Source organism: Polypterus senegalus, chromosome 5 (assembly GCF_016835505.1).
Source record: "Polypterus senegalus isolate Bchr_013 chromosome 5, ASM1683550v1, whole genome shotgun sequence".
Taxonomy (NCBI): domain Eukaryota; kingdom Metazoa; phylum Chordata; class Cladistia; order Polypteriformes; family Polypteridae; genus Polypterus; species Polypterus senegalus.
Genome location: NC_053158.1, coordinates 80955388 through 80969723, shown reverse-complemented (window position 1 = coordinate 80969723; position 14336 = coordinate 80955388). Strand labels below are relative to the sequence as shown.

General features: G+C 41.5%; 1 protein-coding gene across 1 annotated transcript in view; it reads right to left on the bottom strand.

Annotated features, from left to right (window-relative positions):
- ankhb (ANKH inorganic pyrophosphate transport regulator b) overlaps positions 1-14336 on the bottom strand; it is a 192828-nt gene that overhangs the window by 66519 nt on the left and 111973 nt on the right. Inside the window, exon 3 of the mRNA XM_039754879.1 lies at positions 1940-2058. Coding sequence (XP_039610813.1) covers positions 1940-2058 — 119 coding nt within the window. The remainder of the gene's footprint in view (positions 1-1939; positions 2059-14336) is intronic.

Genomic DNA, 14336 nt, shown 5'->3' with positions numbered 1-14336 from the left:
GTCCCTGTACCCATGCATGTTCTGATGCCCCTAATGGGCTAGGTTTGTCGAGCAGCCTCCACTACTCTCTTTAAGGAGCAGCACATTTCCTTAAGTTCTGCCTAATAATTGTAATGGCAGATATATGGAAAATAAGTCGTATGCATCAGGATATGAATGTGATATTAAGTACCAGGAAAACACAAGTCTGGGCAACTTGAGAAAACAGCAACCAAATCCTAAACACTACATAAGAATCGTAGTCAAAGAATGCATCACAGTTGTACTGAAAGTCAGAACAAAGTCAAACATCAAAGACCTAGTTAACAAAACACATCTCAAAGTCAAAAGATCATGGCAAGAATTCATAACCCAAAAACTCACTAAAACTCTTCAAAATACTTTTGCACACATCCTTGGATGAAAGCTGAATTGTGTAGTTGGTCTAAATTTTCCACTAATGATAACATGCACCACAGTATCAAGGAAACACAATCTTAGCCATGATATTGCATGACATTTACAACTGGATGGCTGCATCAAAAATCAAAACAATAAGGCACTACAATGTTGCAAAATATAACTTTAAATAATAATTTTATTATTCATAAATTAATGCATTTTTTAATGAAACTACAAAATGAAGGACAAAATGAGAATAACTCAAAAAGTTTCATAAACCTCTACAGAAGCACAGTAGCTTAGTTGTCTTGCGGATTTGCAATTCAGTATGAAAGCTTCTAGAATTTTACATGATGTGTTGAAGTCTCCCTTTTAATAAAGACTCATAATCCAAGCAGGCCACTGAACTACTTTGTCTATTTATTTCTTACATCAATGTAACCAGGTGGTTGCTTGTCATGTTAGTAAGACAGATGTGATCATCTAGTATGCATCTAGTCAAGCAATCTGGCCATGTATTTCAAAGTGCAAACCCAGAGATGGTTTCCAAGAGACAGCAATTGTTTAACCTTAACAGTGTGCTCCAAATTACTCTTTGTATTGTAAAGCTTGGGCTTCCTTTTTACCACAAGACGTGTTTGTTCAGCAGAAATGAATAACTGTTGACATAGAATGCTGGACTGCAGACACAAAAAATATTTTATTGCTGATGAAATGATTTGATCAGCACAATGCACTGGGTGAACTATGTAAAATAAAGCCACATTAAATTTAGAATTGCATACTCCTACTGTTTCTACAGAATGCATCCCATTGTACATATTTTCTCATTTCCCTTTTACTCTGAAAGATGTGTGATTCATACATCCAGCTGAACTGACCACCTAATGATTTATAACTCTGGATGCTGCAAGAAAGAATTCACTGTTAGGAGAGTCAAATACGTCTGCTGACATGTGTGTAGTTCCTTGAGGGAACCAGTTTAGGGGGATTGACTTTACACCATGTACTGACTGTTTGCAGCCAGAAGGACTAAAAACAATTCCTCTGAGCCCACCTCTGACCTGCCCTAAGCACCACATCATCTGGTCTCTAGAGCATATAGACCCAAAGATCCTCCAAAACAGCATCAGTCCGGATGTGTGAGTGACGGATGCACACTGGTGTAAGTGAAGTATGAGCATTCTTTACTTTTCTTTTTTTTTTTTTTACCAATTCCCTTGCATAATCAGCAATTAAAAGGGTACTCAACATTGGATCCCCAACATCCTTTGTTTTATTTTCTGCTAATAATGTAGAAATTAAAACTCTACAGTACATTAGGCAAAAATTCATTTTTATATAAAATGTATTTTAAAAGCTTCACCGCCTTTAAACCTGGTGTCTGTTCCAGTTATGTGGCTAATAACATATTTCATACAATCTGCATCTTGCTCTTGAAAAATGATCAAACTATTATGAAAAGAATTTAATGTTTTTTGTGGATACTGTAATCCAAAATGTTCTCATTAAAACACTATGAAAGACAAAAAGCTTAATGTCTTAAAGAATAACTTACCAGTGCATCCAAGAGTGGAAATGCAGCTAAATACAGAAAAGCCTTCCTAGTTTTGTTCCCAACAGATTCGTTCACATGATGAAGTTTATTAATGGTGTAATAACCCAGGTCTGTATAAGCTGTTAGGAAGATAAAAGTTATTTAAAATATTAATTCCCATACTTTGGATGCTTGCCTGAAAGATAATAAAATACATATATTTAATATACAGTACAATGAGCATTTTGAAAAATGTGTACAAAAATCAAGAGAAAGTATGATTAGGTTGATGATTGGTCCTTGTGAAAAGTTGGTGCCCCGCTGAAGCTTGAATCCAGCCTTGTGCCCAGCATTGCAGTTAAGGTACCAGCTCCCTGTGACCCCTAACTGGAGAGGAGGGTTTAGATATTAGATGGATGGAAATAGAAGTGACATGTACAAGAATAAATTCAAATTAGTGAAACTGAATTTAGTGAAACTACTGATTTTGTTAGTCATAATTGTGGAATTTAAACAACCTATTTCTATTTGTCACTCTGATTTGTTATTAAACCTCTTTATATTTACTACCGAAACACAGAGTGATGTGTGCATGGTAATGTTTATGCTGATGACTCCCAACTAAATGTCTATTGACTCTAATGAAATCAGTAGGATTGTTCTGCTGCATGATTATATTGCCTACATTAATAAGTGGATGTTGTACAGTTTCTTACTGCGAAATCTAAATAAAACAGAGATTTTAATATTTGGATCAAATCAGTATTCTAAACAAATTCAAGATGTGCATGGGATAATGGCTTCTACTGTTCAGCCTAAAAACCTAGAAGTAATTTGCAATTCAAAAATAAGTTTAGGTGTTACATGTGAAAACTAGTATAGTGCTGTTTTTACCAACTTAGAAATATAGCAAAACTACCTATAGATGTATGTTATCTTTTTGTGACACAGAAAAGATAATACTTGGATTATTTTTATCTTGCTTTGTGTTCTGTCTGAAGGAAAATGGTAGGATAGTGTATCGAGCAGTGAAGGACCAGGAAGTGAAGATAAAATTCAAACCTAATAATGTGCAGAGGGGGTCTGAATCAAAACCAAACTGAAAGTACCTAAAACCAAGACATTAACCAAAACTCGTAATCAAAATAACTAACTAAATAATTAAATAAGAGTGACCTGCTAATATTTGTTTTTGAATCTTGGAATCATTTTATAAATGATCACAGGCATGATGGTACGTGTTGTTGCAACGTTCATCGACCACGTGGCAGCTGTTACTAACAACAAATGTCCATGGCCAATGAATGTGGGCAAATTCACTGCTCCCGCGATCAAAACAAAAAACAAAATGGTAGTGTGGAATTCCCAAAACACATAATGAAAAATTATTTTGAAAGCAATAAAATTTACTTAAAAATAAACAAAATGAACATGAAAATTGAAAGATCCAAAACCTATAAATCGTACCAAGCCACATTGTTGCAATGCTTTGTTTCCTTGTTCAGGTCTTCAAACACTGAATCAGCTTTAGTGTGTACAAAATCCTGCTGAAAGACTGTTTAGTGAATTAAAATCTTAAGCTCATATTACCTGTGCCTGCCTCCCTGCATTGGTTGCCTTTGGGTTTTAGAACTGACTTTCCGTTGTTTTGCCTCCACGACACATTAATGGAATGCTGAACCTTTATGGGACTCAGAAACTCTCAGCTCACCAGATCAGGACTTCCTGAATGTCCATAATTCAAGGTTAAAATGTAGGGCTTGCAGGTATTTGCTGTTAGGGTTTCAAGACTCTGGAATAGTTTTCCTTTCAGTGTTAAATCATCTCATTCAGTTTCTGTTTTTAAATCATGATTTAACACTTACTTGAACTTCACAGAACTACAATACTCATTGAAAAAGTGATGTTTGCCTCCTGGGAAGTGATTAAATAAAAAGCAATTGTTCCATGTATACCTGCATTCCTTTGCTATGTCATTGAATAGAGCAAATCAAGTGTGAAAAGATGTAAAGTATTGCTTATTCTACAATGATATTCAAAAATGGCCTGGACACATTTGTTGGTACCCCTAGGAAAGATCATAAATGACTGAATTAGAATGATTTTGCGGAGAAGCTGTTTCCTTTAATTAGTATCACACGTCTCCAGTCGTGCAATCAGTCACGCAGCCTATTTAAATAGAGAAAAGCCGTCACTCCGCGGTTTGGTAATATCATGTGTCTCACACTGAACGTAAACCAGATAAAATAAAGGAAAGAGCTGTCTGAGGAGATCAGAAAGAAAATTATAGACAGACATGTTAAAGGCAAAGGCTATAAAATCATTTCCAAGCAACTTGATGTTCTTGTAACAACAGTTGTGAATATTACTAAGATGTTTTAAGGTCCAAGGGATTTTAGCCAATCTCCCTAGATGTACAGTAGATGTGAGAGGAAAATTGACCTCAGAATGTGTAGTAGGATAGTGAGTATGGCAGACCAAAAGCCAAGGACAACTTCCAAAGAGATACTGTACAAGGTGAACTCCAAGGTCAAGGACCATCAGTGTTTGATCGTATCATCTGTCACTGTTTGAATGACAGTGGGCTCAAATGGAACAAGACTCAGGAGGACTCCATTGTTCAAAGAAAAACATAACAAAACAGACTGGAATTTGCTAAAATACATAATGGAAGAGCCACAATGCTTCCTGGAGAATGTTCTAAGGACAGATGAGACAAAACAGGAGCTGTTTTTGCAAGTCACATCACCTCTATGTCCACAGACAAAAAAAATGAATCTTTCAGAGAAAAGAACACCATACCTATAGTGAAGGAGAAGTTTGTTCAGAAAGAGTGGGTGAAACTACCTGTTAACAGCTACAGGAGTTGTTTGTTTGCAGAGATTGCCCCTAAAGATTGTGCAAAAAAAGATCAGGTTAAGGGTTCCATCATTTTTGTTAATGCCATTTTCAAATGTTATTATTTGAAATATTCTGTTGAATCAAAACTCAAAAACAGTCTGTTGTTTGTTACATATGAAATGAACAATGATGGGTGCCAGTTACTATTGTCAGTTTCAAGTTATTTCAGAGACAGTTGTGGGTTGTTCTGTTTTTATGGAGGGTTACCAACAAATGTGTCCATTTTGAGTTAAAAGGAATGGGGCCCTATGACATTGCAGCTGTGCGGACAGCCATTGGCCTATATAAATGCCTGAGATACCTCTGTGTATTACTGAGACAGTAGCTACTGTTTGGTTTCCCTTTCCTGAATTTCTTTTGCCTTTCGTTTTCAAATGAATATGTTTCAGATTGGATTGTGTCTGCTTGTAGGTCTTCTCCTTGAACATTTTTTAAAATTCCTTCTTTAGTTTTTTGAACACATTTTAAATAAACATATTATTATTATAAAACAGTTTTTTCTTTAGGTGAGGAGTTTATAAGTTATCTATTCCCATTTTGAACTTTATAGGTCTGACCTCTCTGAGGGTGCAGGACCAGATCTTGCATACTTGGAGTACGCTGTGCAGCAAAAAATTTGGGTAGGAGTGAAAGAAATGGGGAAACAGAAAAACATGGAATACAGCATTTTAACAGAAAAACTGTGAACTTTAAGCATAACAGTAAGTAAAAGAATGACTTTATGTATCCTGTGTAAAAATTTGCCTTGTCAGTCCTAATGACATTGAATGTGGGTAAAGTTTAACATCTTGAAGCACATGGATCTAATTAGCATGTACTTTGTTACCAACATTATGCATATTAGTCAAGGCAAAAGGCTTTTCAAACTATAATCTTTTACACTAGAAAATTAACAATTGAACGTGCTTTGCTTGGATGAGTTTTAGGATCCTAATATCAGAGCTGGTTCAACCAATACTGATGCATATGTGGAGACCAAAAATCGGCGTTATATATCAGTGTCTGATATTACCAGTCAGGCTTTCCTCCTTACCACTGTTTCCATATGACTTGCTTAATTATTCTTCCTGAATAATAACCCAGGTGACCTGGAACTTAAATACTAGCTGTGGATATGTCTAATATATGATTCATAACTTCTCCTTCAGCAATCTTTATTTACTAACATAAGATAAAGGATATCTAGAACAAACTTTCCAGTCATACTGAAGAAGCAGTATGATAATTGACTGTGGGTGTGTGTGCTATTTATATTAGGATTCCCTAATGAAGACGTAATACTGGTGATCACTGAGGTATGATGTGAACCAAGAAAGAGTGGGACCAGAGATGCCAATAGCTGAAAGTCGGGACAGTAAAATGTTATGGTTAACTGAATCAAACGGTGCGCTCAAGTCAAGAAGAACTAGAATAACGGCCATTTCATTAGCTGCGGTTATCAGTAAGTCATTGGTTACCTTAAGTAAAGCAGTTTCAGTGCTATGTAGGGCTCTGAATCCAGATTGAAAAAGACTCAAGCAAGGTTATGTAAATTTAAATAATCATTGAGTTGAGCAGCGACAACCTTTTCTAATATCTTAGTCATAAATGGAAGATTAGAAATTGGGCGGTAAAATTTTAGCTGTAAGGGATCTCAGCCAGGTTTATTTAACATGCACTAGTAGAGGTATTAAACAGTGAAAATGGACAGAAAACATTCTGAAACTGAAGCTGTAGCAGACGATAATGTTGAACATGATGACACAGAAGAACTTTTGCCGAAGAAAGGAGCCATGACTGTTGTCTGGAGATACTTTGGTTTTAAAAGGTTGGATGTGGACTATTTTGTTCAAATGTGTGAATACTGTTTCTATACTACTAGATAATACTGCAAGCCAAGTTGCACTTGTTTTATTTTTTTTTAAATACTGTGTAATGTACCTGGGTACTGTGTAATAGTGTGACATTTTCACTTTAATCTCGGCGCTTATGACGAGAATAAAGTCGACATGTTGACTTTATTCTCGCCGTTTATGTTGAGATTAAAATCGACTTGTTGACTTTATTCTCGTAATTTGTCATTAAAGTATAAAATTGTACACTAAACTGCACCTTAAAATGAATATTTAATTTACTAGATTTTCTCAAACCCCGTCATAAGTTATGTAGCACATTAAATGTTTTGTATTAAGTGCTACGTGCTTCTTAAACTGACTTCCTCTGCACGAAGAGGAGGCGCAGGCAGCACACAGAATACATTAATTTCATGATATTCCTCTTCCTGTAAATTTAGAATGCTAAGATCAATACTTGATATAATTTTCATGATGAAATGCATTGAAGCATGTATTAATCATGTGGGGGGCACGGTGGCATGGAGGTTGCGCTGCTGCCTCGCAGCAAAGGGGTCCCAGAAGTCAGTTTAAGAAGCGTGTAGCGATTAACAACTGGGTCGGGGAACACTTAGCACAAAGCATTCGATGTGCTACACTAATTTATGACGGGGTTTGAGAAAATCTAGTACATTAAACATTGATTTTAGGATGAAGTTTAGTTTACGACATTCTACTTTAATGAAAAAATAAACTATGAGAATAAATTGGAAATGTCAACTTTAATCTCGTCATTAATGGCGAGATTAAAGTGGAAATGTCGAGAATATAGTCAACATGTCGACTTTATTCTCGACACATAGTTTTTTTTTTCACTCTGTCCATATTTTTTTTTCTTCACCGTTTCCCTAATACAATTCCGTAGGGCTATACCACAAATATCATTATAAATGCAAGTTGTAGTTTTATTATTTATGTATATAGATTAGCTTGAAGCAAGGTCCATATTAATGCAGTTTGCCTTAATGATGGTTCAGTTGATAACCAAGTTGCACTTGTTTTATTTTATTTTTATTTGGTGAATACTGTGTAATGCACCTGGGTTTGAAGTCTTGAAATAATAGTATTATTACTGGAAGTTGCACTATTATTTATTTTATTGTTATTTATTAGTTTAAATATTATGCAGTTTAATGATTGTAAAGTTGTTTAAGAAGTCACTTTGATGTGTCAGTGGACAGAGATTGTTAACATTAACAGAAAGTGTAGTTGATTTACAAAAAATATTTACTATTCCTTTTCTAAGACATGTTCAGTGCAATACAACTTTTGATAAGCACATCTGAATATTTTACTAAGTCTAAATGCCTCTTTGGTTAGTTGAAAATATGTTGTCAAAATTTTAGTTTAAGTTGTTTGCAAAATATATTCAATAAAAAGACTATATTTTGACTGCAACTGTCATGCAATGTGGTTCCTTCTCTTCATTCATGCCACCCCCTTGAAAACTATCACTTTATGGGGCCTTGCAAACCTGTATTAATACTTGTGTGGACATTAAATTTTTTTTTGTACAATGTACAATTCCCAGGACAGTGGAATAGGTTATTCTTAGCCAATCTACTGCAGTAATTGCAATGGAAAATGTGGTTAACATCCACTCATGCATGGGAAAAAAATACTGTTGAATACCGTGAAACCGGTATAATTTTGAAAAATACCGTGATACAGAATTTTTGGCATACCGCCCAGCACTAAGAGAACACATAAAAAGAAAAAACAGATAAAAAGAAATAACTAGAGTATAGGTACAGTCATCCAACGCATTCCCTTTTGGTTATATTGGAGGCATTAACTGAGCTGCGCTAGCAATTAAACTGACATAGTCTCTACCTGCTTGTGCTGGAAACCACTTGTATACCTCACCATACCATCGCCAAATTTGATATATCAAAATGTTCTTTCTTAACAGATACCTACTGACCTAGATGTGCCATCCTGCCTAAATTCTCATTGTTTTTCTTGATAAGTGAGTGAGAAAGTGAGAGTCAGTCTTGCATTTTATATAAACTGCTCAAAAGAATTAAAGGAACACTTTTTAATCAGAGTATAGCATAAAGTCAATGAAACTTATGGGATATTGATCTGGTCAGTTAAGTAGCAGAGGGGGTTGTTAATCAGTTTCAGCTGCTGTGGTGTTAATGAAATTAACAACAGATGCACTAGAGGGGCAACAATGAGATGACCCCCAAAACAGGAATGGTTTAACAGGTGGAGGCCACTGACATTTTTCCCTCCTCATCTTTTCTGACTGTTTCTTCACTAGTTTTGCATTTGGCTACAGTCGGTGTCGCTACTGGTAGCATGAGGCGATACCTGGACCCTACAGTGGTTGCACAGGTAGTCCAACTTCTCCAGGATGGCACATCAATACGTGTCATTGCCAGAAGGTTTGCTGTGTCTCCCTGCACAGTCTCAAGGGCATGGAGGAGATTATAGGAGACAAGCAGTTACTCTAGGAGAGCTGGAGAGGGCCATAGAAGGTCCATAACCCATCAGCAGGACCAGTATCTGCTCCTTTGGGCAAGGAGGAACAGGATGAGCACTGCCAGAGCCCTACAAAATGACATACAGCAGGCCACTGGTGTGAATGTCTCTGAGCAAACAATCAGAAACAGACTTCATGAGGGTTGCCTGAGGGCCCAAATGTCTACTGCGCCCTGTGCTCACTGCACAGCACCGGGGAGCTCAATTGGCATTTGCCATAGAATACCAGAATTGGCATGTCCACCACTGGCGTCCTGTGCTTTTCAAAGATGAGAGCAGGTTCACCCTGAGTATATGTGAAAGACGTGAAAGGGTCAGGAGAAGCCGTGGAGAATATTATGCTGCCTGTAACATCGTTTAGTATGACTGGTTTGGTGGTGGGTCAGTGATGATCTTGGAGGCATATCCATGGAGCGACTCACAGACCTCTACAGGCTAGACAACGGCATCTTGACTGCCATTAGGTATCAGGATGAAATCCTTGGACCCATTGTCAGACCCTACGCTGGTGCAGTAGGACCTGGTTTCCTCCTAATGCACAACAACGCCCGGCCTCATGTGGCAAGAGTATGCAGGCAGTACCTGGAGGATGAAGGAATTGAAACAATTCCAAAGACATGCAGGTTAGGTGGATTGGCGATTCTAAATTGGCCCTAGTGTGTGCTTGGTGTGTGGGTGTGTTTGTGTGTGTCCTGCGATGGGTTGGCACCCTGCCCTGGATTGGTTCCTGCCTTGTGCCCTGTGTTGGCTGGGATTGGCTCCAGCAGACCCCCGTGACCCTGTGTTCGGATTCAGCAGGTTGGAAAATGGATGGATGGATGGATATATATATATATTGTATGCAATGAATGACCTAAAATGGTGAAAAGTTAAACAATAAACTGCCAGAGGTTAGCAAAAACTGAAAACACAGAAATTTCTGAATATTACAAACTCACCTTCTTTAGGAAACAACTATTAGGTTACAACCTACATATGTTTGAGAGCAATTAAAATAAATTAAGCCTTGCAAGTTAAAGCAAACAATTTGCACAATTGTCCAAACTTCTGTTAATTACTTAGAAAACCTCTGTCCATCTTAAAGCAGAGCGGGAACAGACTGTGTTACTACACCCTCTGAAGTACTACTTGGACAATATTACACTAGCATAGAACAAATAAACTAAGGCAAATAAAAACATAAGTCAATGAATCATTAAGTGAACAAAATTTTATTCAAATATTCAATTCATCAAAGTATTCACCCTTTGATGATATACTGTGTGTGTGTATATATATTTAAACATATATTTGTTCTTCACCAACAGTGCACAAAGCACCCTACTCTCCACAATACTCATACAATAAACCAATAATCACTACAATAAATTCTCCACCACTTCCAGACACGTTGCCACTCTTCCACCCTGCTCAGCTCGCCGTCTGAGAGCTCCCACAATCCATTTATATTCCCTGACCCGGAAGTGTTCCCAATCCCCAGTCCATGTGATTCTTTATCACTTCTGGGTCAGATAAAAAGTCTTTTTCTTCACTCCGGAAGCACGTCATACCCCTTGTCCATGTGACTCAGACGTACTTCCAGGGCGTAAGGCAAATAACCATCGTTCCTCCCTGCAGCGTCGCCTAGTGGCCCCCATGGTATCCAGCAGGGCTGTGTATAAAAACTCCAATGTCCGTGATGCCCTGCTGGTCTTCGGGGCACCTCCATACTGCAGGGAAAGCTCCACCTGGCGGCTTGGGGGTATTGGCAGGGATGAACGGCTGGCCATACACCACTATATATATATATATATATATATATATATATATATATATATATATTGTGGAAGACTGCCGGCTTCCGAGGCCGGTCCGCACCCCCAGGCCGACAGGAGGAGCTCTCCAGACAGCGGGATCGTGCTCCGAGGTCCAGCAGGGCCTTATGGACTCTGTGGTGTGTATACACAGCCCTGCTGGATACCTTGGGCCACCAGGAGTCGCTGTGGGGGACTTATGGGCTCCGTTGTGCCTTATGGCCCGGGAGTACGCCACGGTCATGTGACAGGAAGGTATGGCGTGCTCCGGGTTGAAGTAATGGACTGATTGCCCTGACCGGAAGGAGTAGGGAACTGTGGACTCCTGGGACAGGAACACCTCCGGGTCAGGGGCTATAAAAGGACGCTGCCTCAGTCCAGACACTGAGCTGTGCTGGGTGGGAGAGGAGCAAAGTGTCTGGGCGAGGAGGAGAGGTTATAGCGAGTTTGTTAGTAGTGATTTGTGGATAGTGTTGAGAGTGTGTTTATTTGTAGTGTGGAAGGTGCTTGGTGCACTAAAGAAAATAATAAAAGGTCGTGGACTATTACCTGGTGTCAGGAGTCGTACCTGAGGGTTCGAGGGTGCACTACTGCCCTACTGCCACACTGGCGTAGTCGGCAGGATTCTCTGGCCGTCTGTTGGCAGAGGACCTGCACAACAAACAAATTTTGTGTGGGCAGACAACCCTCAGGGGATTCCCCATCTTTACACGGAGGTGCACAACACCACCCGCTGTCGAGGAAGCGGCAACACTGCGTGCTATCCCGCTCTACAGGGCCATGGGAAAGAAAACGGGAAAAAAGAAGGTCAGTCCCAGCCGCCTGCAGGGCATGACGGACGCCGCGATGTCCTGGACCCTCCTGACCGGGAGCGAGGAAGACAGAGCGCTGATACGGGCCAAACAAGCCCGGGCCGCGAAAGACCCGGGACACGGACAATTGCCGAGCGCATCATACTCCCTAGACGGTCCGGGGGTGCCGCATGCCATTGCGGAGGCGGCTGCAGGTAAACCGCCCGACGTCCCGTCTTTTTTTTCCTATTTTGCAGACGTCCGCCGGGAGGATTGCAGCGGCGTCTTGGATGACGGCCTCATGCCTCGGCAAAATGGCCGCGGCTCCCAGAAGGCAAGTCGCGGTGAAAGGCGGCTAGAGACATCCGCGGTTGGGGACAACAGACTGGTCACCCGCGGGGGGTGTCGGGACGGTGGAGGAAATCCGGAGTCCGCCGACGAGGCCGGTCGTCCCCTAACGGGTCCGAGCCTCCTCGAAGGGGAGGGGAAGGCGGGCGAAGCGCCGCCGAAAGAGAAAGCCGCCGACAAAGAGGGACGGGTTGTGGCTGGCGAGTCTGCCGCGGTAAAGGAGAAGGCAGATCGCAGCCGGCTTGTAGTAGCCAGCCGTCCCTCTGAGGACTCCAACTCCCAGGAGCCTTTGCGCGACCCAGCGGAACACGTGCCTGGAGGCGACGTGCTCATTGGTTCCCGGCCGGAAGGTAAGCTCAACGCGGAAGCGAAAATGCAGCCGGCCGTGATAACTAACTGTTTGGACTTACGGGGTCTCGAGAAACACCTCGAGCCCCTGCACCGTTTCTTACAGGACTTACAACAGCTGAAGGAACGTGTGGAGGACTTGGGAGCGACGGCTGCAGCCCCGTTAAAGCGTCTACAGGACTACGTGCAGCGGCTGGGCGGGAACCTCCGGAGATGATCGATGCGGAGTACAGGTGAGTCCCTCCGTGTCGTAGAGTGTAAGGGGACACAGTGCGATCGGGCACCGCTGAGAATGAGTAGCGCGTGTCAAAGCACTGTGTGCCCGACAAGGACTGGGGCATGATGACCAATGGTCGGCGACGGAGCAAACGGCCCGGGCATGCGCGTGGCGTGGCTTTCCGGAGCAGTACGGCTCCCGAGGACCCGACCGGTCATAAATGCGGGGTAACGCCGGTGATGGGAGTGCGGCGAAGCGCCGCGTGCGGTGCAGCTGACTGGTGCTGTTCATCGGAGCGAGACGGTGCTAATGAAGCCGGCTCCTAGTAAACGTAAGGAAACGGGTGTGCAGACAGTAAAGAGGCTCCCTCTTTCCATGGAGAGTCTCAGGCTGGCGCAAGCCCAAATCAGCGGAGATCCCCAAAGGAAAGGTGGGTCTCCCGACATAATGAAGAGAAGGCTTGAGGGCAGCCAAGCGGCCGTAATGCCCTCCCTGGCAGGTGAAGGCGGAGTTGACGCTGACGGAGTTCCGAGGTGTTTTGGTCCCGCAGAGGGAAGCAACCGGGAGGGCTTCGTCGGTGCTATAATTGCCGGCAACCGGGCCACGAGAGGCGCTATTGTCCCCGGGGGGACAGGAAGTACACCGTCCCTCCAAGGTTCGCTCGAGGACAGGGACAACGCATTCAGGGCCCGGATGACGCGTCCTCCTGGAGGAGGACGTCCCTTTCGGGGCCGGACGCTCCGCCCCAGAAGTCGTCACTAAGGGGGAACTGTGGAAGACTGCCGGCTTCCGAGGCGGTCCGCACCCCAGGCCGACAGGAGGAGCTCTCCAGACAGCGGATCGTGCTCGAGGTCCAGCAGGGCCTTATGGACTCTGTGGTGTGTATACACAGCCCTGCTGGATACCTTGGGCGCCACCAGGAGTCGCTGTGGGGGGACTTATGGGCTCCGTTGTGCCTTATGACCGGGAGTACGCCACGGTCATGTGACAGGAAGGTATGGCGTGCTCCCGGTTGAAGTAATGGACTGATTGCCCTGACCCGGAAGGAGTAGGGAACTGTGGACTCCTGGGACAGGAACACCTCCGGGTCAGGGGCTATAAAAGGACGCTGCCTCAGTCCAGACACTGAGCTGTGCTGGGTGGGAGAGGAGCAAAGTGTCTGGGCGAGGAGGAGAGGTTATAGCGAGTTTGTTAGTAGTGATTTGTGGATAGTGTTGAGAGTGTGTTTATTTGTAGTGTGGAAGGTGCTTGGTGCACTAAAGAAAATAATAAAAGGTCGTGGACTATTACCTGGTGTCAGGAGTCGTACCTGAGGGTTCGAGGGTGCACTACTGCCCTACTGCCACAATATATATATATATATATATTTATATATATATATATATATATATATATATATATATATATATTTATATATATATATATTTATATATATATATATATATATATATATAAAGCAAAATACCAGCTTCACAGCGAGAAGTAGTGTGTTAAAGAAGTAATGAAAAGAAAAGGAAACATTTTAATAATAACGTAACATGATTGACAATGTAATTGTGTTGTCATTGTCATGAGTGTTGCTGGCATATATATATATATATATATATATATATATATATATATATATATATATATATATACACTCACCTAAAGGATTATTAG